This window comes from Leptosomus discolor, chromosome 15 (genome assembly GCF_034619465.1).
Source record: "Leptosomus discolor isolate bLepDis1 chromosome 15, bLepDis1.hap2, whole genome shotgun sequence".
NCBI classification, from domain to species: domain Eukaryota; kingdom Metazoa; phylum Chordata; class Aves; order Leptosomiformes; family Leptosomidae; genus Leptosomus; species Leptosomus discolor.
In genome coordinates, this window is record NC_141405.1 from 14462437 (window position 1) to 14488072 (window position 25636).

Here is a 25636-nt window from a genome sequence, read left to right on the forward strand (position 1 = left end):
CACCCACCTGAGCTGAGCTCTGACACCAAAGTTACTCAGAGCCTTTCCTCAGAGGAGACTGGTTTAACTTCAGTTTGCACTGGTGGAAGGAAACGTTACCGGGGATGTGGGGTCCAGTTGTGCCTCTGGAGCTGCAGTTGCAGGAGGGAAGGGCGGTGGGGGAGCAGCAGGCACTGACACGTGGCAGAAGCTCCTGCTTGGGTGTCTGCTTCTGGCACGTGTCCTTCTGCTGCAGCTGGAGGGTATTTGGAGGGGGGGGGGGGGGTGATTTTTTAATTTTATGTTTTTTTTAAGAAAAGGGAAGAGGCAGACTGTAGAGAAAACATTTATTGAGTGCAATAGGGAGCCATCTGATCAAAGACCCGCTGTCAGAGCAGGCTGCTGGATCCGCCTTGGAAAGGCAGAACCGCCACCAGCCATAGCGACCAGATGAAAATTAAAAAGTGACACTGTTCTAGTGTGAGGCATTGGTTAGGTGTGCAGCTGCCTTGCACGGGGGGTTGGTGTGATGCCCTAGAGAGCAGCAGCTGATGGGCTATGCTCTTCTCTTGGCTAACAGGATAGTCTTTGGTTAAAATGCTTGGAAGAGGGTCTCCCTTTTTAGGCAGTTTTTGGTGTTTCTGGATCACAAAGCAGAGGGCACAGATGACAGAGTCCTTGTGCAGCAGGAGACAGATCAGCTGGAGAGAAAACTCCAACCACAAAGGTGAGATGGGTCCTGGGAGGCAGGCAGGTTAGTGCCACAGGTGCTTGCTCAGGGAAAATAAGTTCTTCTTGAAGGGACAGTAAAACCACAGAGTTGGTGAAATATCTCTTGACCTAAGTTCAAAACTGATCTAGCTCCAGCTGCAGTCCTGGAGACTCCTGTGGACTTTACTCACGCACGTAGATCTTTGGCTCAAGGGTGTACAAGCCCTCCCACTCAAACGAACAACCCGGAGAGGAGAGGGAGCTCTCGCTGGTGTCAGTGCTGGAAAGTCTTCTGAGTCAAAAAGAAAAAAACCAAAAAAGCCAAGGTCAGATCAAATCAGGCAGGCGATGCTGCTAGGGAGACCAGCTGCTGTTTTGGTTGGAAGCTCTAATCCAGAACAGTGGCAGCTGCTGCTTCGGGCAGGCTCCTCGCTGTCGGCAGGCTCCTCGCCTGCTCCCGTGCAGCTGAAGTGTGCCAGGGAAACGTGCTGTTTGGTGAAACACGGAGCCCAATTGTTCTTGTTGGCAGAGGGCAGCGAGACGCGAGGCATCGTGCCCAGAACCAGGAAAGGAGGCGCAACGAGGTCTCAGCTCAGCCTTGCACCCAGCACCGTGTGAGGGCAGCTAAAGCCGAGGGCTGAAGGGTGCTCGAAGACTTGCTCAGGATGATGAGAGAGCCTGCTCTTCCCAGAGGTGCTCTTCCCTTTTGCCTACTGAGGGAGCACAGGTCCCTTTATGGATGTTGCTGTTGGGCAAAAGGGCTTTTAAAAGATACCAAACATCTTCTGTCCCCCAAAAAATCTCATGCTCTCCACAGCAGCCATGTGAGAAATCCCAGGCACTGTTCCCAGCTCCAGGCACCACGGCCTGGGCCATCCCCATCCCTCGCCTGCAGGCAGCTCCCAGCCCTTCTGCGTGCGTGTGCTGTGGCTGGAGCGTGCTCGGCTGGTGGATGCTGTGCAGAGAGCAGGTCTGGCTGCTTGCAGCCTTTTCCTGGAGTCTTCAGTGCTGGAGGCTATAAGGCCCAAGGCAGAGCCCACTAGCTCAGCAACAGGCTTTCCACAGGGTTTAGTGGCCTTTGGATCAAGCCCTTAACTAATTTCTTTCAGTTATTCATTTTCTCAGCAGCCACAGGCCCAGTGTAGCCTCCACATTCAACATAGATCTCATCCATTTCTTTTTTTTATAAAATAATAAAATACATTTATATATATTTATATATATATATACTACGAAAACTGTACAATATTGTATGCAAAAAAAAAAAAGCAGCAGAGGTTGTCATGAGTAATGCTATACAAACGAAAGGCTACACTTTGCTAGCGTGGTACCAAACGTTAGCAGCGAAGGATAGACACAAATAGGTGCAGTAAGAAAGCATAGGTTACCCCAAACCCCTACCTTGCAGCTCTCGTATTAAAAAAAAACCCAAGCAGAACAAAATAACCATCTCCAGTGGACAGTTCCTGGAGAGCCTGAAGCAAAGATGGAAGGCTTTTATAGAGATAAATCAGGATGTTGCCATCTGGGATCCTCTCAAAACAGGACCTGAGAAGAAATCATTCTGTTCCATTTATCTGGGAAGGCTGGAGCCATCGAGACACCTGAATTTTGGCAGGTGTATTTGGATGGATGGGCATTGAAGGATGGTGTGAGTGGTGGTTGTTCACGGGAGACATCCCTGTGGTCTCTGCAGAGCAGGACAGGGTGAACAAGCCCTGAAGGACGAGCCCACACCTGATGACCCAACTGTGCCAGAGCTTTGAGTGCGCTGGGCTCCAAAGGAGAGGTCCAGAGCTTGAAGTGCCGTGGAGGGTCTCTGCCCACAGGAGGAGCTGCCCAGGTGCCTCAGCAGCATCTGGGTGAAGCACCCTTGGATCGTCCCACAAAGTCGTGCCTTCTGAACACAAATGTCCCACTGGCGGGCAGCCTGCCCTGGCTCAGGCCTCGTAGAACTGCCTCTCCATCTGTTTGGTGAGGGTCCCACTGGACATCACGGTCCGGCTCACAAACTCTTTGGTGACCTGTTTGGTAAGGGTGCTGCTGGCGCTCTCCACTCGCTGGGTCGTCATGAGCATGCCATCTGCAACAAGAAGCTCAGCAGTCAGGACACTGTGCTAAGTACGGGGTCACAAGGAATAGGATCTGCTCTACCTGATAATTCCTGTCAGAGATTTCTCCTTAAATACCACTTCCACTGATGGAAAACCTCTCTGGATCAAACGATTCAGTACTTTGTTATGTCAGTGGGGACAACATGGGACAACTACAACAACCGGTGTAATTAAAGATGGTCATCAGACTTCTCTGTTTTTTCCTGCTCTGAAGAGATCTAACCTTGCAGGAAAAGCTATGATTTGGTCCCTAGTGATAGTCCTGGGGGACTTAGAAAACTTAGCATTCCCTCTGTGAGCGGGCAGCACATGGGGAAGTGACTGCAGCTGCCTCTGGGGCAGAGCAGGGACACTGTGTGGGAAAGGGTCTGGTCCTCTTCATCAGTCCCACCTGATGGACCCTCCATCCCTGCCTTTGACACTTGAGGTAAGATCACCCCCAGACCTCTGGACATGCAGAGTTATCCTTTGCTTTCTGAGGGTTTCAAAGCAGACAGCGAGACCCTACCTGTGAAATGGGGATCCAGAGAGGAATGGCTGATGCTGGTTTTTGTGGTGTATTCAGTGGGGAAGTTGTACACTTCTTCTCTCATGTACTGCTGTCCTCCAAACTGGGAGAAAGTGCCTGGGGAGAAGGAAAAGGGACAAGTCAGCTGGGAAATGACAAGGACCTTCCAACCCCTCAACCCTGCACAGTGAGCACCAATGATCAGCTCAGGAGGTTTCTCTTGCTGATGTCAGAGCCAGATTTAGGAGGAACTGGGAGGACTGGGAAGGTCTCATACCTGTGCAGTGTAAGAAGCAGCCTCCAGGTATGTGTACATATGGCATTAGACAATTTTCATAATACATTACACACTAGCAGGTTCTCACAATCCTCCCTCATGCAGTGCATTGGGATTGAGACAGTTCTCACAAGGCAAAGCATTGTCTTCATGGAAGACAATATCTCCATGTCTTTCATAGAAAATGGGGTCACCACCAGAGCTGGAAAGGAACTCCAGGAGTTGTATTCCCTGCTCCGAGAGATTTCTTGGGTTTGCACCTCCACAAAGACATGTTACTGTACCTCCATCCTGAGATTCAATGGTGATGATGCCTTCTCTCTCTGGCCCAAAGCCTTGGGTGGTCTTGGCTTGCACTTTGAACTTGTATGGGACATTCTCACTTAGGTGGGGTACAGTCAGGGTAGTTTCTGGGTTGTCTCCTTCAACGTAGATGTTCCTGGGCTCCCCTAATCCACACAGACATAGCAGCGGTGAAGACAGACAGGAGTCCCCCCAAACACACTCCCTCAACTCTGGCTGCTGTCTTGGCCTTCCCTAAGCTTTATGCCACCCACAGACTGTGTGATTGCAGCCTCAGTTCTACTGAGGGTTAAGACAACCCTATTGCAGTACAGTGGTTATCCTCAATGACCAACCTCCACTGGGTTTGGGCTGTAATAAGCTACGGGTCCTTCCTCTTCCCACCACATTTGTCACACCAGACCATGCAATGACACAAAGCGTCAGGGTCCAGCATCTCCCAGGCCTGGAAGCAGCCTCATGTCCCCACTTCCACTGCACCGATGTAAGCAGAAAACTTTGTTGGTCCCAGCAAAAATGCATCAAGTTGCTGCTTTTGCTGGAGGTATCTTGTGCTCTGCACAGGGAACTAAACTTCCACAGCCTGATACTGTACCTCCTCCATGCAGCATCTCACAGGTGACCATGTAGCCCAAGATGGACCCATTGGGCTTGCGGGGTCTCTCCCAGCTGAGCTGCAGGGAGTCAGGGCTGAGGGCGGTGAAAACCAGCGGTCCAGGAGCACTGGGTGTGCTCAGCGTGAAGGGTGAACCTGCAGGGGCACGAGCGAGAGGTCTGTGTCACAGAAGGTGGTGAGGAGGAGGCTGGGAGGGATCTGCACACAGTATTTATGAAATGAACTGGAAGGTCTGAGCTACTTAGACAGCTAGTGGAAGGTGAGTGCATGGGGAGAAGGTCCTATTTCTAAATGAAAGGAAGGAAAGGCGAGCTCAGGATGTGGTAAGGGGAAAGAAAACAGCAAGACCAGCACTGTAGACAGCAGCAGAGACATGAGTGTCACCCTTGTCCTGTCTGCTGTCCACCTCACCTGGTACAGGGCTGAGCGGGCTCTGCGGGTCCACCTGGGACTCTATGGTGATGACTCCTTCCCTTTCAGGGCCCCAGCCTTCCTCACTCTGCGCCTTCACCTTGAAGATGTAGGAGTGGTTGGGCAGCAGGTCCTCTACCACCACCGAGTTCTGGCTGGGGTTGGGGATGGTGAGTCGGTGCACCTCTCCTGGGATGCACAGGGAAGGGGGACGTCAGCATCATGTTGCAGGCACCAGAACAGAGCCATGGCTTTTGCCTGAACTCTTATCTCAAATGAACTGTCTGGAAAAGTCATCCGGGGCCCCTCCCCAGCCACCTCCATCACACCTTGCCACCAACAATTGGTAGTGTAGGATGAGATGTTGTTCCAAAAAAGGCTTGGGATGAACAACATCTTGAAAACTCAAGGATTTTCAGCCAAAGACAATTTCATTTTCACTAACACTGCCCCAGGTTTTGTGTAAAAATAAGATATTTTCATTCCAATCCTTCCTCCAAGTCCAGTGTGATGAAAAAACCTTCAACTAAGATGTTTGGGCTGGTGAAGAAGGAGGGGTGACTCCGCAAGCAAGCCCAGGAATTGTCGCCCCAGCAGAAGTGGGGAATGAGAGCTGTGGGGTAGCCGAGACATTTCCTCAAGGCTATGCAAAAAGCAGAGTTGGGACCTGTCCCTGAATCCCAGAGCAGCTGAGGCTGGAAGGGACCTCTAGAGGTCGTCTGGTCCAACCTGCCCTGCTCAAGCAGGATCACCCAAAACCAGTTGCCCAGGAGAAGACCCAGATCAGACTCTCCGCCACCAGAAACTCCCATCACAGGGCATCGGCCTCCTGTTCACTGACCTCCGTTGAGGAGCTGGTACTGGACGCTGTAACCCTGCACCTCCTTCTCGCAGTGTGGCTCCTGCCAGCTCACCTTCAGGGAGGTGGGTCCCAGGGCGGAGAACACCAAGCGCGTGGGGGTGTCAGGGACACCCAGCGGCAGCCTGGAGTCTGAGGCAAAAGGGGAACATCAGGGTGGGGATTTGGGGGCTGGGAGCTAAAGGGTCTGAGGGAGAGGAGGGAGTGGCACAGGCAAGCGTGAGATGGTCCTGATGGTCCAGGGAGAACGTGGTGAGATGTCGTCTCTGCAAGCTGGCTCATCACAAAGGGGAGCTGGCTGGCTCTGCACACCTACAGTGATGTCTCATAACCTTGGGGTGCCAACCTTGGGTGGGACAAGTCAAGATAAGCTTCATGACCCTGTGGTAGAGAGACCAGAGCAGGAGAGCAGGGAGGGCCCTCCTTGCTCACCCCAAAGCACCCTGTTCAGTCTGCCAGAAGCTTCACAGACATCTTCAGATGTAGCTCAGTTAAGACTGGCCCTAGTCTATAGCTAAAGCAGCCCAACACCTCCAGGGACTGTTCAAAGGGATGGGATCAGCTGGGACCAGGGTGCTCTGGCTCCCCCACAACTCAGCCCACTAGGGCACAAGGCTCAGGGTGAGCACAGCAGTCTCCCAGGTGACCCTCAGGGACTGAAGCCCCTCATTGACATGGGCTTTGGTCAAGGAGCTTGCAGAGAGACATCTTGTATGGAGCACACATTCTCCCTGAGAGTCCTCCAAAGGTCTGTGGGGTAAAACAGAATAACAAGCTGGTTAGGAATGAAGAGGATGGAGACAATGAGCTGATCAGCTCGTTAGAGCGTGGTGGCAGTGGTGGTGAGTGTTAATCAGCCCAGGTGGGTTGAAACGCAGCTGAAGTCACCTGCAAATGGAAAGGTGGCGTGATGGAGGCACAGGCCAGGTCAGGAGGAAGGATCAGTGCGGCACACATCAAGCCATGGAGAGAGGGTTTGGGGCAAGCAGTGGATGGCAACAGCTCATGGGTGGCTGGTGGCTTGGCTGTTATGGAATGCATGGCTGGGAGGAGACACTGGACAAAGCTGTACCTATGTACTTGCAAATCCCCGCGGACCCATCAGTCATGATTATAGAGTCCCGAAAGCCAGTGCTGGGGTAGTAACCCTTCACCTTTGCCCTGCTCCTGAAACCCACATCCCAGGACCGTGGGATTGTCCTCCCAGCATCTTCATGGATGGGAGGGAGGAATCTCCCTGGGTAATCTACAGAAGTGGTGCGAGAGAGAGAGAGAGAGAGAGAAAAACACCATTGGGGGCTTCAGAGCGGGTTCAGCCCAGGTGCTGGCTCCTGCAGAGATGATTTTTAAGGCTCAGATTTGAAGAGCCTTTTAACAACCTTCTGTCAGAGCTAGATGATGTACATGCATGGAGCTGAAAGCTGCTAGATATAGTAAGAAGAAGAGACAGGTATTCTTCCCAGAGCGCTTCGTGGTATGAGGATAAGGATGTAGCTCCCTTTCCTGAGCACTTTGCACAGGAGGGATGGGAACCCTTTCCAAACTGGTCTAGGAGCAGGGTGGCCTTAGCAAAGTACCTACACATCAGTGCTGAGGACATTACCTTCCAGATCTCTAGTTCATGGGCCCCCTTCGCTTCGAACGCAGTCCTCACCCCAACAAGACTTGCAGGGCATGAGTCCAAAGACAGTCATCGGGGTGGAAAGGAAGGACGGGTCCCATCACCACAGTACTCACCGTGCCCCATCAGCATTGTGGAGTAGTCTCTTGTCAGTGAGGAACTCCCCATCACCCTGTGCTCCTGCTGCATGTGTTGGCTCAGTTGATGGTAGCTGGTGTTCGTTGTCCTGGTCAGTGTGCCGCTGCCACTGCCAGGGAAGGAGAAGTCCACCCGGCCATTCAGCAAGTGCTCTGTGAAAGAGGGCACACCATGAGGAACGTGGCTGTGGACAGGGCTGCTGCTCCAGTTTCCACGGGGAGGAAGCAGGAAGCATCATGTTGCACGCTGCCTTGGCTGCATCCCGGGTTTAGCCACTCTGGAAGGTTGTTCTGGAGCGCTACATCTAGAACAAGCCACAACTGCTCAACGCGATGATACAGAAACAAATAGGTAAACGGAGACTTTGCCCTACACCCAGCACCAGAGACACCCACGGTTCCAAGGTAACTCCAGACCTCGGCCTTGCTGGGGCACTGCCTTGTGGTTCTCGCCATGTTTTCTCACATCTCTCCTTAGACGCAAGCACAGGTTTATAATTTTAGATTAAAAAAGAAGGTGGAAGAAGGAAAACAGCCCTTTATGGAGGCGGTTTCTCCAAATCTCACTCTGGATCCCATCTCAGCTGAATCTGAAAAAGCAAACTCTGCTCCGTTGTTGTGGTCCTTGACAAACCCCCATCCCTTCCCAGCAGGCCAGGAGAGATCAGCTACACATGAGAGAGTGATTTCTGTTTAACAGTCCAGCAGATCTGCCCCAGAAGCTCAGGGCACTTAGAGTGAGGAGTTGCCCTTGGAGGTGACAATGGGTATCATCTGAGTTTGCTCCTGCCCCGAAGGTCCAGCCTTTTGTAGAAGCAACTTGCTAGCAGGCTCCCACGTCCATGCCGAGATGGGGGTTACCTTGACACTCTTGTGAGCAGACACACCAGGACAAGGTTTTGAAGCAGACTACAGCACGTGAACAGTGCATCACGCCAACACGAGGACGGGCACACAAGGGGAGGAAGGGACACGTACTGGGGCAGACCCCAGCCGCCAGCCCCTCGGCTCAGAGCAGGATGAGACAGGACACTCAGTGACGTAACGAAGCCGTCCTTCACCTGCTTGGGGCCGGGGCGTTCCGCTCCTCCTCAGGCTGCCAGTAGCCATGTCGCTGTCCTCCTCGTGGAGGAGACCCTCGGTGTCCGAGGAGAAGCGGCTGCTGCCAGAGAGGCGGGGAATGGTTTCAGGTGGGAGCCTCCAGGTGATGCGGCGAAGATCCAAGTCTTCTCCCAACAACTGCACATATTTCCACCTGGAGCCTTTTGGGACAACGCAAGCACTGCTGTTGGCATGATCTGCAGGGGACAGGGTGGGCTACCCACCACTTTCGTGCTGCTCGCTGGGGAGGGGAAGGGGCAGATGCCCGTGGGAATGACACCTGTTCACAGCCCGTCTCGCCATGTGTTGGCTGATGAGTTCAGGCGGTGCAACCATTGTGTGACTGGTAGATGGAGGATGGTGGGAATGTGACATGCATGGGGTTCCTCAACCCCAGGGCTCTTTTCCAGCCCTGTGTCCATCACGACAAAAGGCGAGAGTCAAAGTCCCACCACACGCCTGTTCCTGTCACGAAGAGTCTGCAACAATTGTCCTCTGCTCAGGAAAGGTTTCCTCACTCCTTGATATGTGCTCAGGATGGTCGGACTCATGGTGTTCCCATTACCTTGCTCTCTGAAAGGACCAGAGACTCACTCCTGGATCCCAAGCCCTGGAGAACCTCCCCAGGGAAGACCCTCCAGATCTAACTGACAAGCCTCATCGTTTCACTTATGGCCCATCTTCCCTTCGTTGTCCCAGTACAAGATAAAGGAGCCAGCCTCATTCAGAGAGTAAAGTGATGGAGGAAGAGAGGCCAGTGCCTTCCCAGCACTTAGTGAGTTCCCTCCTGTTGGCTTGGCCAAGACCCTGAGCATCCAAGGGACTCAGAGGTCTGTGCCCTGCCAGTGCTTGTTTGCTGATGGTAACTCTCGTGGTCCAGCCAAATGGTAACAGGAAGGGAAAATGAGCAGAGAGGGCTGTGAAAAGCTCCTCTCCCGCCCTGCACTGTGATTTCTCTTTGCCTCATGGCTAAGACAAGGAGGCACTGGTCTCATTTACACTGTGACTAGTCAAGCGTTCCCAATGGATGCAGCTACTGTGTTTTGGAAGGGATGATCTCCACCATCTCTGTGACTTGGATCTCCCCATCTCCGTGAGGAGGAAAGGAGCAACGAAGCTTATTGCTGAAAGCTGTTGTTAAGGAAAACGAACGTTAATAATGACCTTTGTAAAACTCAGAGCAACGTACCTGAATCATCAGAGACACTGGGATGCTTGCTGCCAGCTGGAGAGCGAAGCACATCTGCGCTGTACATCAGGTAGCTGTCGTAGTCCTCACCTCCCTCTGCATCAATGATGGGGACATCAGGTATGATAGGAACTGGAAGAGAGGTGGAAAGCGCCATTCGACAAGCGGTTCAAAACCCCACAGGCCTCCCATGCTCAGGCTGGCCTTCAGCATTCCGCAGGGTGGCCGGTGCAGCAGAGGGAACAGGATGTGGAGAAGCAGCCGAGGTGATGGGGAAGCACTCCCCAGCACTGCTCCTGCCCGCCCCGCTCCCCACCCAGGCAGGGCAGCAACTCACTGGACATTGGGCGCTTGGGCTGCGTAGCAAGGTTGATGGTGGCTTCTCTCTCAGGTCCCCAGCCAGCACTGTTTCTGGCCTTCACCATGTAGCGATAGGGCTGGGACTCCCGCAGGTTTTCTATCAGCACCATGCGCTTCTTTGGGTCTTCAACCAACACCTTCTTCATTGGGCCGATGTGTACTGCAAATATGGGTATACCTATCACCTGTGAGGTCATGACACACAGAGGACCCCACAGTACCCCACTCTTGGCCAACAGGCTCACCAAGGTTTAGTGTGAGGACACAGCCTGGCTCTGGGACACGGTGCAGCAACTATTTGGGCTGCTCATGACAAGCGTGACATTGTCTCGGGGAAATTCCCAAACTGAATGCTGAAGTCAACCTCCAGCAGAGGTCTCCTGTTGCTGATATGTCACTAAATAGCATCTTCCTGGCACCCTAGCCCTAGGTCTAGACCTATGAACTAAGTTTTTAAGATGAAAGACAACACAAAACTGTGGAAGTGAATGGGAACTGAGAGCGCTCCGGATTTTGCAGGATTAAATCCTGAGTGGAGATTTTTCTGTACTCCTTCCATCAAGAAGTGACCCCTCCAGATTCCAGTTTTCACAAGAAACACGCTTGGAGCCATTCTGGTTCTGCTGCTGCTTGAGTCCGGCACAGCCTGCAGAAAGCATACTCCAGCCCCTCAGTCTGGCTGGACTGCCCCAGTCAGAAAATGAGCTCTTACCGTTGTCCTCGTTGACAAGTCCATAACTGACTTCATAAGCTGTGATCTCCCCATTGGTTTCTGCAGGCTCAGCCCAGCTCAGCTGCGTCACGGTGGAAGACACGACATTGAAAGCCAAGCGGCCGGGCTCGCTGGGGACTGGAAAGGTAAGAGCAAAGGGTCCAGCTTACCGTGAGTTGGGAGCCAACGGATGCAGATGCCCAGAGCTCCCTGGATCACAGCTAGGTCACAGTGGGAGCTGCCCAGTGCTTGTTTCCAAGACCATCAGAAGCTCAAGAGCTGGAGCCCTGACCCCATGCTGGGTATACAGGCACCAACTTGCTCCCACGTGATGGGAAGCAAAGTCGCTCACCATCCTCAAGTGTGCGGCAGTGGATGATGTCGGAGTAAGCCCCTTCACCCATGGCGTTGTAGGCACAGACTTGCATCTCATAGTCGCAGAAGGGGTAGAGGTTACTCAACTCTGCTGAGGGTGATTTGACATCAATGAGACGGGCTTCTGACTCAGGGTCCCCTTGGATCCAGTATTTCACCTGGCAAAGCAAGAGCAAGCCATGATTCTTTCAGATCCTCAACATAACGGATGAGAAATTCCTCATCTCTTATTAGATCTGCTCTGCGAAACCCAGGGTGTTGTGCTGTTCCTCTGAAACCAGAGGCCAGAATAGTCTGGGCATTTCATGGCAAGTGATGGAAAGGGAGATGAACCCACCAGGAATCTGTTCTGCAAATCCCACATCCACCCAGCAATGATCCCAAAAGATGGATAGGGCCAGAAGGGGTGAGCTTTCTCCCTTCTTCAGGCATCTTCTTCCCATCCATTTGGCACAAATGACTGTGTGTGTGAAACGCCTGCAGGACAGGACCCTTACCTTGTACCCCAGTGGTTTTCCCGGTGGAGGAAACCAGCTAAAGCGGATTTCCCTGGAGCTGAGAGCATGGGCATTGGGATTAAGCGGTGCACTCAGGCGGCCTTTGGGGGACTGGGGGACCTGGCTTATGTCAGTCATCGAGGGGACACCATCCACCACCTCTGCAGACAGGAGGAAGAAAGGTCACATCAGTGTTAGTCCTCGGTGTGGAAGGAAAAGAAGGAAGCGTGCCTGTCTCCAGCACTGCCCTGCCATCCCGAATGAGTTTCTCAAAGCATTTCTGAGGGGTAGATCCCCATCGTAGGAAAGGAAAACTGAGGCACTTGGTGATGACATCCCCCAAAGCAACACAGCAAGCTGGCATGAGAGTCAGGCTCAGATCTCCAAGTCCTGCACCTCCTGCTGCTTCTCACATGCTGCTCAGGACTAAGAAATGAAGAGACCACCTTCTTGCCTCTGAAAATCTTTAGCTCTGTCTGAATTTGTGTAATAATGCCTCAACATCTAGATCAGTTGCCCTGTGCAGACATGAGAGAAGACAGAGATGGGCAGAGCCACCTCAAGTCACCCAGTTGTTTCTTCTAGAAACCCACCAAATCCAGACAAGAGCTCTCTGGAGCCTCTCCAGCTCCCGTGCCTGCCCCTGAAGTGGTTCTGGTTGGTCCAGTGACAAGGGACTTTCTTGTACCCCCAGTATTCACAACCAGTACTGTGATAAATACCTTTATGTTATCAACACACTTGATGACAACCTTTACAGTTTTGCTTGTCCAGCCACAGGAACCACCAAGTACAGCTCATGGCAAGTCCCACCTCTCCTCTATTTTTATAGGTTTTTATTCAAATCCCCAAGGAGAAGGAATGAAGAATCCACTCAATTTCCTTTTGCGAGGTAGATTATCCACCTTCTTCCCACCCACTGTCTATACCCACTAATGCCTCTAGAGGGAGGCCCGAATCTACCAGTCGCAGCTGGAGGAACCTCCTCGTTGCCGATTTTTGGGTGAGGAGCAGGGCTGGAGCTCTGTACACCGCCTCGGGGTGGACTGGTCTGGTGTAGGGGTCCCACAACCCCTGCTGCCATTCCCCACCGCCTGGATGCCACCCCCTACCTGGGTCAGCGATGGTCACCGTGGTCTGGGGGTACCGGCCGATCTTGGCGCCATACTTGGGATGGAGGAGGTCGATGGCGAACTGCTTGAGCTGGCTGTTGTGCAGGAGGGCATCTATTTCGGTCAGCTCCAGCAAAGGGACCTGGACCTCCTTTCGGGTCTCCCCGGGCTGGAAGACCAGGTCACCCTCTGTGAAGATGTAGTCCTGGAGGAGAAGGACAAGGTGCATGGTTATAGCCCGCAGCATCCGTGAGAAGGCTCCAAGAGAGCTTCCTCTCATCTCCCAGTGAATCCCCACTTGCCTCTCAGTGCCCACCGCTCAGGGGGCAGCCGGTACCCTCTGCCTCAGGTACAGGCAGCCTCTAGGGCCCCTGAGGCACAGGAAGCAAGTGATGGAGAAGAATGTCTGCCCTTGTGCTAACCTCAAGCCCCTCTCCCAGCCACATCCCCTTTTGAGTGGGATCATCTGCTCTTCTGCAGCCTCGGGGCCAGTTCCTTCCCAGCCCTCTGCACCCATTCCTTCCTGCCTGCCAAGGCCAGGAGCGTCACCCTTACCCGGCCATTCTTGGCAGTGAGATCCCGGGTCCTGTAGGTGACTTGGGATTTCCCGTTGTCTATGATCTCCCGGAGGACAGGGATCTTGGCCAGCTTATCAAAGCGGCTGTGGGAATACGCTGGCTGCAAGAAGGTGATGAGGCTGCTGGCTGGAAGGGACAAGAGAGAAGGAATGTGTAGAGCAAATACATGAAGAATCACATTACAAACGCGCAGGTGCCCTCTGTCAGAGTTCCTGTCACCCACAAGTGTGAACCGTGTATGAAATATTTCTGCATGGACTGGAGATTTTACCACTCGTGACTTACGCTCCCTGCTCAAAACAACCAGACGGGAAGCCGAGGTAAACTGCTGAGGACATTCACCTGCCCCAAGCACAGCATAACAGCAAAGAGGTTTTGCTGTACTCCAGCAACCTATGAACTAGAGCAGCAGAGGTATATGGTCAGTCCTGGGTCAGCCATGGAACTGGTAGCATCCAAACATGTGATGGTCAAACGTTTGGTTCTCTCAAGAGAGATGATGACCCTCCTTTGGATGATTTTAAAAGATGCTCTAGTTTAGACCCAGGTGACTTAAGATAGGAGTCACCAACCAAATCTCTGGCGTGTGATCTGGGGGGCTCAGATACACAGGCTGCACCTTCCTTAGAAACCTCGAGAGTCCATCTGGACATGGGACACTCAAACACAAACGCCCTTCCATCTTGTGCCACGGTCACAGCCTTTCACCTTGTTCTTTGATTATGGTGATGTTGACAAGCCTGCGTCCAATCTCTGCGATACCAGTGGGGACATCAATGGCCTCCACCTGTAGCTGCTTCTCATCATCATCATCCTCCCTGATGAAGAGTGGGACACGGACATCCACCAGCTCCACAGCCTCTTGGAACTCCACCATCCCATGAGCATCTGGGGGAAGGGGCCATGGTGAGAGGAGGAAAATGCCTCCCCTGCCCAGCCAGGAGGCAGCGCTGGGCTCTGCTCCCTACCTTGGTCTGAGGTCACAGTGTAATAACCCGGTGAAACCTTCAGGTCATTGAAAGCCTCATGGGAAACGTGCTTTTCCATCATTTTGATGATCTCTGGCTTGGCTGAGCGAGGGGCGGTGAGCACGGTGTCCACAATGGTGTGGTCCTGCCTGTGTCGGGTGGGAAAAGAAAGCCAGGTAAGAGCTGAGGCCAGGGTTGCTCATCTCACATAGCAGCTGGAGGGGCTAGTGAGTGCGTGGGGCATTTAGTCACCCCATACATGTGTGCACAAAGAGGGAGAAGCATCACAAGAGAGGGCTGCACGTTCCTCTTACATTTTCCCAGAATTGGGCTGTAACCTGGGGGGAAAAAAAAAAACCCAACAGTGACTAACACATTTGAGGAGACAGAGTTCCGTGTGAATCACAGCCCTGTGCAGGTCTGAGCTGTGGCAGCTGCCCTGCGGGCACCAACCCATCCTGCAGAGCCCGTAGCCCCATCACTTGTTCCCTCCTGCCTGGCTGCTTCCTCCAGCCCTGCATTTCCCAATGCAGTGAGGAACAGGCCCACGGGGGAGATCACATCTGATCAGAGCCGCGGGGAGAGGATAACACTCCCTGCTTGGTGCTGCCATCCCCAGACTCCTCCACCCTGCACCAGGCACTCACAACTTTGCACAGGGCTGAAACTTTCGAAGTCAATGGGAGTTTTCCCATTGAGCACCGTGTGACCAGGATTTGTCCCTGTCTGTAGGAGTCTCGGGTCCAAAACCAGATGCAGCTGAGATCACCTGCACAGCTGGATGGGCTCTGACTTGCAGCCCTGGGTGGGCAAAGCACCGCACCGGGCTTGTGTTTGTGCCGGGAAGGTCTCACAGACCACGCTCCCTTCTGGCACCCCAGATTTCACACCCCAGCCCTCTGCTCCACTCCCTCATCAGCAGGGCCCTAGGGGAACCCTGCCCTGCAGGAGGTCTCTCCCTCAGTGACTCACCTGAACTTGGTCTGCTGGAGTTTGTGGCAGCCTGGGATGTGCTTGAAAACCTCGTTTAGCTGCAAGGAGCAAGAGAGACTTTCACAACATATCCCTTGGATATGGGATCTGCCAGCAAACAGGAGAGCCCTCTGGCCACCCTCGGGTCCTCCCGCCTCGCCCTGCCACATCAGGCAGAGACCACCACACGGTCTCTGTCCCCAGGACGTGGCAAGAGGCTGTGAACCGAAGCCAAACGAGAGCTTCAGACCATGTGTCCTGAAGCAGACTCAAATCTCACCAATGTGATGCTTTGCTAATTCTCATAATTGTGATCTTAAAATTTGTGCTTGCTTTCAGAAAGAGGAAAAAATGCTTCTTCCTTTCAAGAGCTGTCTGGGTTCACAGGGAAGGGGCACTGCCCCTTCCCCAACATCACAGAGACGCCCCCTCAGCGTGGCTGTCCCCCCGGTCCCACCCCAAGCCCCCATCATGCCCAGGCTCGTACATTCTCCTCCACTTCCTTGCGCAGCTGCTCGCACTCCCGGGTGTCCGGCTTCACCAGGTTCTGCGTGAAAAGCCGGGTCAGCCTCAGAGACAGCCCGTAGGGAACTGGAAAGAGAAATTTCCAAGTCAAACTCCTTCCTTCTTGGTCAGAGAAATAGGCCAACCAAAGCTGGAAGCACACATGGTGCTCGGTGTCCAGATGCTGCATTGCTAGCACCCAAACCCCATAGCACCAGCAAAAAAAACCCTCTGAGGACTGGAGGGCTAACAGGGAAGCTCTCTGCCAGATCCAGCAAAGGAAGTAGTGTCCAGTGCTGGCTCTGGACTGATGAGGCGGTGAAATCAAGGCTGGGTCCCTGAGCTGATGAGACTAAGACACATGCAGGGTACATCCACCATGTGGCCAGGCTGTCAGGAGGTCTCCAAGGCTACTACCCGTCCTGCTTCAGGAATGGACACAGGAACGTGCCACTCAGCTTCTCACAGGATGGAAGCAGATAAAGGAACAACCCGCCTTGCAATGGGGCTTGGAGGTAACACTACGGCTGCTGGAGCTGGGGGCCACCACCAAGGGTTTGTGTCCTTTATGGCACCTGCAGCATCTCCTCTACGCCCTGTTGCTCAGATGTGGCACTCACTGAGATCTTTGGGGTTGGCAGCCGCGAGGGAGGTGAAGCCCTGCTTGTGAACATTGTTGTTGATCTTCCAGCGGACTGTGTCCCGACCCTTGAGGGACCCGCTGCGGACCATGGGGGTGTCCAGGTGGTCGGAGGACATGAGGCTGTGGCGAAGCATGTAGTGGTCCTCCTTGAAGCCAACGGTGCGACCTGCGGAGCCAGGGGCAGGGTCAGAGTCTGAGCAGACTGGGACAGAGCCAGCCATCAACTTCCCAACGTTGGAGACTTTGTTCTGGGGAATCTTTAAGGCTTCCGCCACACTAAGCGTGTTGGGACGTCAGGAGTGGAGTGGGGTGAAGAGGGCAATGAGTGGGGTGTCCGTGAGTGGGGAGAATGTACCACACCAGCTAGGTGTTACAAGGGACACTGGTCAGGGGACAGCCAGCAGCGGGATTCCCAACAGGGTACACCAAGGTGTGGGGTAGGGAGAGGCTGCAAAGCAGCAGCTCAAGGGCTCTTTGGCTCGGGCTCTCTGCTAGGAGCTTTTCCCCAGATCCACCTCTCCAGCTCAGAGAAGAGGAGGAGGGACGCTTATCCCAGTATGTCCCCCTCGATCTGGGAAGGCAGTGAACCCCACAGATCCCTCTCCCCCCCCACTTCAAAGGGCTGGTACCTCGTGCGCAGCAGGGAAGCAGGGCCAGGCAAGCCTAGAAAACAAATGGCCAAAGAAACAATCACTTTGCGGCCAAGGGCAAAACCCCCCCATGTCTCCAGCTGGGAGGATTCACATCAGCGGGGATGGGTGGGCAGTGGATGGATGGGGCTCTGGACACCGATTGTAGCCAGAAATCCAGTCCCCAGTGGGGGAAATCCCACAGCAACTCGTGTCGGCAACAGCAGAGGTGCTGGATACCATCGGGACCCAGCCCCTGCCAATCTGTCCATGCTGGAGGCTGGGTGGATTCTGGAAATTTGTCCTGGTTTTGGCCTTTATCTAGTCCTCTGCCTGGGCAGCCGACTGAGGCACTTACCTTGCAGCAGGCGCAGAACTTCCAGCAGAGCAGCAGGAGCAGCCCCAGGAGCAGGATGAGGAAGATGAGCAGTGGGATGAGCCAGAGGAAGCTCCCCGGCGGGCACTCTGCGAGCAACAGCAACGTCACTCCCAGGCATCAGCCCCCTGCGTGGGGGTGTGCAGGGAGGGAGTGGGGAGGCAGGGACAGAGGGGAAAGACTGGACCACAGCTCTCTGAGGGCTGGAGCAGCCCAGCTACACTTGGGAACTTCGTTCTTGGTGCTCACAACAGAAAGTGCTGTTCAGGGAGAACTATCCCACCTCTCTGCTCACGTCCAGCCATCCCAAGGGGCTATTCAGCACCTCACATCAATCCCTGCCCATGCCAGCAGTGAAAAGGCACTGATCTCTAAAGGTGCTGGTCTCTGAGGATGCTACACTCCCCTCCTTGCAGTTCGTGTGACAGCCAATGTCACCCAGCCCTGTCACGCAGGAAGGCGGGCAGGGAGGTACTGCCTGCAGCTGACCCTGCCCAGGAGCACAGCAAAGGGACAAAGCGGGGATCAGAGGCGCTGTGGAGCAGGTCACTGCTGATCCAGACCCCAGGCTGGACATCCCTTCCTGCCAGGTCCCTGCTCACCTTTTTTCTTCTGCACGCGGACGGTGGTGTTGTGGAGGATGGTTGGGTCTCCCTCCAGGGTGTAGTGGTACGTGCAGTCATCCTCCTCGTCCTGGAATGAGCAGTACTCGCTGGCCTCCTCTGCAGAGGGGGGACACAGTTGCAAAGTCATCAGGGCCAGGAAAAACTTGGGGAGCAGCCCCACGTGCGCACATACACATGGTAGGGCCCACAGGAGACAAACCACATGTGTCTGCACCCAGGTCAGCTTCTCCCGGTACCTTTCTTCAGCTCTTCCACCATCTGGATCTGGAGGTGGCACGTGCTGCAGTTCGCTTTCATGTTGCCAGTTCCCCAGGCCTGGCACTGGACGCAGTCCCGGATGCTCTCGCACACAGCCTGGAAGCCCTGGGCAGAGAGGCGAGGTGGGACAGTCAGGAGACAGCCCAGGGGGAGTGAGAGAGGACATCACCTCCGAAAGGTAGAGCTGGAGACGCGACGCTGCGTCCTCACCCCAGCGCCAGGGCAAGGTCAAAAAGAGGAATCACAGAGAACAAGCAGCTAACGAAGGATTTTATAAGCCCAGGAGCCCAGCGCAGACATCTCCAAAATCTCTTACACCAACAGCCTGCATTTGGGCAGTGATTAGACCTTCTCCAAGGGTTTTAGGAGGCCTTTCTGAAATATGACCAAGCCAGCTTTCTCCACTCCCACTGTGGGATTAGCTCATGTTTGTCAATGGGGGAACTGAGGCACCAGACCATTAAATGTTTTGGGTTTTTTTCCAGTCTTAAGGCAAATCAGAACAAGCCAGGAGCTGAGCCTCAAACCTCTGCCCCTCACCAGTGTGCAGATAAACACAGATGGACATTCCACAGTTGCTGCTGGTGAACTGGAGAGCAAAGAAATCTGTGGCTGCAAAGCAGCTCCGATACCAGACCCTTCCTGGCCACCAAAGGCAGGACAGACAAGACAAACCCCTGCTCAGGATTTTGCTCCTGATCAAGCCGTGCTTTCATCTCTGCTTCGCTTTCCTTCCCTGCGTGGGAAGAAGCGATAAACCCAGAGGGACCCCAGGCTGAGCCTCACCAGGGAGTAGCTGATTTCGCAGGTGGAGCTGGTGTACAGCGAAGCCTTGTCACAGATGCACCTGCCACATTCGCACCTCCCATGGTTATTGCAAATGCCCTGGGAGGGAAGAGGCGACAGTCAGTGCCTAGGAGCAATTGTAGACACTCGGCGGCACTGGGAGTCAGCAAAGTGCCAGCTCCCAGCGGCCCTGAGCTTCGGGCATCGGGGCAATTTGCTACAGCCCTGCCCGGCCTGGTTGTCCCTCACGCAGGCAGGGCAGGACCTACCCCTCGGCTGTCAATGCAGGTGTCGTTGCTCGTGGGACACTCGCAGCCTGGACCCTCCCAGCCGCTCTCGCACACGCACGCGCCCTTGGAGCAGCGACCGCGATCTGTCACGCAAGAAGAGGAATTACCGCGAGTCCAGTGCTGTGCCACTCTCCTGGCCCTGTCTGCAGCTCTCCCGCTGCCTTTGGGGTGCAAAGGGGTTGCAAACAGGCTCCACCGCAGCCTCCCTGCACATTTGCAAGCGCAGAGTCCCCGCAGCCCATCGCCGGTCACTCCATCTCCCCGTGCCAATGCCACCAGCCCAGGGACATCCTGCCTGTGCCACCAGGACAGAGCAGGGCACAGCGTGTCCCACACTGGGGGAATGCTGGGGGCAGCAGTGCGGGTCTCACCGTTGCAGAGGAAGCCAGAGGTGCGCGGGCACTGCAGGACGTCGTACTGGCAGAACGCCCCGTCGAAGCGCTGTGTCAGGTCCTCGGAGTAGCACTGGCACTTCCCACAGAGGCACTCGCCCCGGCCCGAGCACGGCTCCACATCCCCTGGGCGGATGCAGGCTTCGTTGTTGGGGGATGATGCTGGGGAGCAGTCGCACATGTCTCCTCTCCTGGTGGGGAGGAGATGGTGCTGAGAGAGGCGGGAACAGAGCACAGGACAGCAGGATCCTGGGCAGGTTGCCCAGGGCACGAGTGTGTGTCACTGCGGGTCCCCGGACGCAGCAGGAACCCTGGGAGAGGTACGGAGCTGGACAAAGTCCTTACCAGCCCGGGTGGCAGATGCACTGTCCGCAAACAAAGTCCCCATGGAAGCTGCATTTGGGTGAGTTAAACTCTTGTTGCTGTAAGAGAAGAGAGAACAGGCATTGCCGAGTGGGCTCAGCTGCCTCCAAGACCATTTCAGGAGTCCAGAAGGCAGGCCTAGGGGCCAAGTTTTGCCCACAAGACTGCGCTCTGCCATAGGACAACATGCCCAGCTTGGTACAGGCAGTGATGAAGATCTCCTTGGTCAGGCTGAGCCTCTGCTGAGCAACAGTGAGGGGATCAAGCGGGACCCACAGGTGCCAGCCAACCTGTTCCCACCCCAGTCTGGCCAGGAGGAGGACATGTCTCTGCAACATGCACCCTCACGTACCTGTTCACAAGGACACGTGTCACAGATGACAGAGGCTGTGACTTTGAGGCTGTCACTCAGGGACGTGGGTTTCACGTGGATAACTCCCTGCCGGTCTTTCTCAGGGAGGTTGCAGACATGCTGCCCGCCAACGTACTCAAGTGCCTTCAGGCGCACGTTGAACTTGCCCTGGAAGGAAGGGACACGCCGCAGAGGTGAGCCAGCTCTGCTGGACCACAGCTGGGCCAGACTGACCCTGAGTGAAAAAGGAAGGAGGGACGGAGCCAAGGGCTCAGCCCCTCACACACACCTTCCCTCCAGGACCATCCAAGGACTTACCACTTCCCCACGGGTGATGTGGAAGGAGCCAGATTCTGTCTTTTCATACATCGAGGAGGTGAACTCTGTCTTCATGGCTTTGGGGACGAAGTCAGCACGGATGTCCATCTTGGAGCGGATGCGCTGGGTGGCAGAAGATCAACACAACATTGATATTCAGCGGCGCACCTGCGACCACCCCATGGCCTACCCCAGAGGAGCCACGTCCTGACCCCTGTCTGCTCTCCTGGGCAGGAGGTGCCCACCTTCTGCCTTCCCTGGGAGCAAGAGCGAAGCCCCAGAAAGCACTTCAAGCCCCAGAAAGTTACCTCAAAGGCTGTGCGGAGCAGCTCCACGATGTTGGAAGAGTCCTCCTGGAGCACCCCGATCTCAGAGATGGGGAAATACTTGTGCAGCTTCTGCAGAGAGACAGGAGCCTCCTGAGCCAAGGCCTTGAGAAACCTCCTCTAGCACTGAAGTGGGCTCTGCTTTGAGCAGGGCTTGGGCCAGAGACCTCCAAAGGTCCCTTCCAATATAAATTACCCTCCAGCTCTGTGTCGCCACTGCTTTACAAGATACAGACACTAACGTGGGGAGACCTCTAGAAGCCCAGATTCCTGCACCAAATCATACACCTTGAGACCTCCCATGACCCAGAGCAGGCCCCCAACAGGCTGTGGCACCCTCCCAAAGTATCAAGGCGTTGGTTTAGCACTTGGGGACAACAGACAGGAGAACACTTTCTCCTCACAGCCGAGCTGCAGGCAGAGGAGCAATGATCCCGAAGGAAAGGTAAGCCCATGTGGCAGCACTGCTGTGGTTTCCTCACCTCATAGTAGCTGTAGGAGTGGTTGGTGACAGCAAAGATGGGGATGATGTTGTGTTGGCCCAACAGGCGCACCAGGGTGGGCACCGAAGGATAGTCCTGCTTGGTGTCATACACGTAGGTGCCATGGGTGTCTAGGTGACACTGCTCATCGTTTCTCGCCAGGATCCCTGCCAGGACGTTGGTACCATCAGCTTCATAGTGAAAGGCAGATTCGGTGGAGAATACGAGCAGGTGAGTGCTGTCCTTCCTCCAGCCAATCTTATCCTGCAGCCAGGGAGGGCAAGAAGGAACATTTATCTCTGTGCCCCCTAAACCACCCCACAGCACCTGCAGCCATTGGCAGGCCAGCACTGGCAAGATTTGGAAAACCCAAGGGGCAAGGCACCACCTCCGCTTGGCAGCAAACACAACCAGCTACGTGGCCCTGGGAATCCAAGCCAGCAGGTCTCCACTTCCCCCATCTGCACCCCCAATGTATAGGATGTCTCCCAGCAGCTCGATGCCAGGCATACACGTGTACAGGGGGCAAGCCCATGCTTTTCCAGACACGTTTGGAGCTGCGCTCATCCCTCAGCCAAATGGCCAAGCCCAAGCAGGCTGTTCCCAGGGAGCAGGTTTTTACCACCAGGGGCACAAAGCGGGACAGAGCAAAGAGCGTGCGCAGCGTGCCCAGCAAGCAGCTCCTGTGCTGGGGATCAAACACACACGGATGGTCTGAGACCTAGGAAAAGCTGGGAATACAAAACAAGTCGGCACTGGGAGCATGCAGCTGGGAGGGCAAAACCCAACTGTAGCTGAACGTGTACCCTGGGCTCCCTGGCTGCCTCATCAGCTGCCCAGCATGCTGCCCTTTTGCTCATCAGCCAGCATCAAGAAGATCTACTCGTTAAAAACAGAGCCCTGCCCACACAGCTCCCACATCCCTGGCCACCATCACCTTGCAAACAGCTGTCTGCAGGATGGCATCAAAGCCACCCTCGGGGGCATCCAGGTTGCCAGAGATGCGCTCTTTCCTGAGCTCCTGGCTGAAGTAGTTGATGTTGTTGGTCAGGCGGATGACGTTCTTGAAGGAGAAGGGGGAGTCTGCATTGTTCCAGGGCTCACGCAGCCTAAGAGAGAAGGGGAGACCAGGGGTTTTGTGGGGAGCAGGAGCAAAGGGATGCCTAGGTGCAATGAGAGGAAGTGTGGGGAGAGCACCCGGTAGAGGGGGAGTCCCTCAAGGGAAGACATGAGGTGGGTTGGCAAGCCATCAGGACTGGGAAGTAGAAGGGATGAGGGCAGAGATGGAGGAGAAGACAAGACACGCAAGCTGTTGTGGCAGAGCGGGGGTCTGAAAGTGGAGGAGGACACTGCTGGCACTGGCACAGTGCTACAGCAAGCCCTGAGCAGGCGGTGGGGTGGCCAGGAGAGACATTTGCAATGAAGGGAGAGAGGTGGATGGGGGCTCTTGCTCTGCAGACAGTGAAGATCAGGAAAGCTATGGAGAAACAGAAGGCACCTGCCCTCCCCTCTCTGCTCCCATCCCGGGGAGCTGTTGGCCTCACTCACTTCTCAGGTCTCATATCCGTCTGAGGGGATGAGACTTTGTCCACAAACTTGCCAAATCCAATGGTGTAATTGGAGGTCAGGGCTTGCAGGAACTCCGCTGGGAGGAGAGGAAGGGAGGGAGGAGGAGACACGTGAATAAAGAGATGTCTCTGATGTCACTGCTCCTTTCCTGGGCATCTTCTCTGCTGGTCAGGTCTTCGATAAGACTCCCAAACTGTCAAAACCTATACCACCTTTGACAGCCCCTTTCCAAGACCACGGCTTTTACGACAGCACACACCACACCTACAGGTTCACGATGCCAAAGCCATAGCACAGATCAACTCTGCAGGGCACCAGCCCCCACACTGGGCTGAGAGAGCACACGTGATGACCCCTGCAGGGCCAGGAGAGACATCCCCCCATAAAGCAGCGATAATAAGAAACTCTAATTAAAGCAGACACCTCTCAGCCCTTTGCCAGTTGCATCCCTTTCTCTGATGCTGACAGAGAACTCACAGCTACGGGCAGGAGTGAACTGCCTGCCTTCGTTAGCACAGGAGCTGGCTCCCCTCTTCTCTCAGCTCTGGTCTCACCTAGGTTTTGGCCCATGCTTTTGAGATTGTCCAGATCATCAGACATAGAGTAGGAGAAGTCCATGAGGATGTAGAGATCCACAGGGCTCTCCAAGGGCTGGAAGACATCCATGTTGAAGTTCATCTCCTCCCCAGCTCGCAGCCGCATAAACATGCCCTGAGGGGCCACCTGGGTCCTCTGCAGGGACGTGTTGATACTGAAATTCTGTGAAGAAAGAGTGATGTGAAGGGGATAGGCTCCATCTCCCGGGATGCACTCCATCTCCTGCACAGATGCAATGAGGAGGCGGCAAGGAGCAGGGAGATACACGGGAAGGGAAAAGGCAGGGATGATCACACTCGCTCCCCTCATGTACAGCCGGAGACTGAGACAGCCTCCCCCATGTCCATGCGTGCGCAGCTGAGCGCCTCCTCCAGACCTTGGCATTTTGCTTACATCTGTTTTGCCTGAAAAGCCACCCCAGCCCTAAGTGATCAGGGCTCGTTGCTAACAGATTCATCACTTAGCGAAGGCAGAGCATTGGTTTTGAGTAGACCCTACGTAAACAGAGGTCTAGACTTTGTATTTTTCCTGCTGAAGACTCCAGAGGAGGATAAAGGGCATGAAAGTCACTGGGAATGGTAAGACTCCTCAAGGGAAGCCAAGCAAGGGCTATCCGCCCCGCACCCACCTGCTGGGTCCGCATCTCGCCCCTGGTGTACACGATGCTGGCCTCCCCGCAGCCGTACCGCAGCAAGTTCTCCCGCAAGTCACAACGAGACTCTTCAAAGCTCTGCCAAGGGGGCAAGAACAGCATTACAACCGCAGAAAGCGGCAAATCCTCCGTGCAAGGGGGAAAGGCACTCATCAGGAAGCAGGGTCCTCTGCTGAGACCGTTAGCAAGCCTTTGGGAGCAGGAGCAGGGCAGAGAGGTGGGGACGAGTCTCGCACAGAAGAGCCAACGTCCCCCAGCGAGCTGCTGGATTGTCAGGGATAAGAGTCTCCCTCCATCCCTTGCGCACACTTTTAGGTCTGGCACACTGGCATTTTCTGATAAAACCCTGTATTCCTGCAAGTTTGCCACGGACTCCCCTTCTTCCCCATCTGTCTGCACCAAAGAAAACCCACGTTTCAGCACTTCCCATCCAGACCAGCCCTTCGCAGAGAGAAACTGGAGCCAGAAGCTGACTCTGCTCTCAGGTCCTTCTCCCAGCTTTCACCCCTGGGGTGGCGGAATCCCTCCATCAGCAGGGTGGGAAGCAGAGCCCTGGGCTCCCCTGCAAGGTCTCACCTCATCAGTGCAGAAGGAGCAGTCCTTATCCACTCGGATGCACTCGGTGCAGCTCTTTGCCCGGGACAGCACGCAGCGGTTACCTACTGGGAAAGATCACGGCATCAGGAATGGAGAAATCTGAGTGAGCCATGGGAGAGCATGAGAAAGGCTGATCCCGTTCCTGAGGGAGTCAGTGGAGGGTTTGCCTGGGTAGTTAGTGGAAGCTGGCTACAAACCAGCAGTGGGGTAGCAAGAGAGGGACCCCAAGTGCTGGGAAGATAAAAAAAACCAGGAGGAAAAGCGCACGACATGTCTTATCCATACGAGGACTAGCTTTTTCTGGAGCCCAGGAGGGGTGCGCACAGTCCCCATGGGGCAGCACCGCGGGGAGACCACAGGCAGACGCACTCACTTTTGCTCCTCTGGCAGAGGCCGGTGGCACAGAGCAGGGACAGGAGGAGCAGCCCGGCACATGCCCGTGGCAGCACATCCATCCTCTTCCTCCTGAAACACAT

The 25636-nt window shown here is 54.8% G+C and overlaps 1 protein-coding gene across 2 annotated transcripts; it reads right to left on the bottom strand.

Annotated features, from left to right (window-relative positions):
- Window positions 1-2630: 2630 nt before the first annotated feature.
- ITGB4 (integrin subunit beta 4) lies at window positions 2631-25636 on the bottom strand. Of its 2 annotated transcripts, XM_086473826.1 has the most exons (40): window positions 25534-25636; window positions 25140-25222; window positions 24540-24641; window positions 23869-24073; window positions 23294-23390; window positions 22683-22854; window positions 21746-22009; window positions 21246-21335; window positions 20938-21060; window positions 20620-20787; window positions 20250-20326; window positions 19884-20095; window positions 19492-19595; window positions 19223-19321; window positions 18415-18541; window positions 18155-18274; window positions 17535-17641; window positions 17177-17210; window positions 16525-16713; window positions 15888-15991; window positions 15401-15459; window positions 14743-14766; window positions 14429-14577; window positions 14169-14348; window positions 13438-13586; window positions 12883-13087; window positions 11771-11931; window positions 11251-11431; window positions 10899-11036; window positions 10164-10346; window positions 9827-9958; window positions 8598-8798; window positions 7516-7689; window positions 6851-7024; window positions 5761-5910; window positions 4920-5108; window positions 4488-4643; window positions 3874-4038; window positions 3313-3429; window positions 2631-2773 (listed from the first exon to the last, which is right to left on the bottom strand). In XM_086473826.1, exons 1-40 carry the CDS (start codon window positions 25634-25636, stop codon window positions 2631-2633), a joined length of 5610 nt encoding a protein of 1869 aa, XP_086329952.1. The 2 variants fall into 2 exon arrangements, with proteins under 2 accessions (XP_086329952.1, XP_086329953.1); XM_086473827.1 differs by lacking the exon at window positions 8598-8798 and having other exon boundaries at window positions 25534-25621.

Bases quoted from the DNA above. Each gene is read 5' to 3' on its own strand.
- ITGB4 (XM_086473826.1), bottom strand. From the start codon at position 25,636: ATGTGTTTCAGGAGGAAGAGGATGGATGTGCTGCCACGGGCATGTGCC. The intron at 17,211-17,534 runs GTAAGTGCCTCA...TTTGTTTTCTAG, and splicing joins AGTTCTGCGCCTGCTGCAAG to GCTTGCCTGGCCCTGCTTCC. The intron at 15,992-16,524 runs GTGAGTGCCACA...TTCTCTTTCCAG, and splicing joins TGCCAACCCCAAAGATCTCA to TTCCCTACGGGCTGTCTCTG.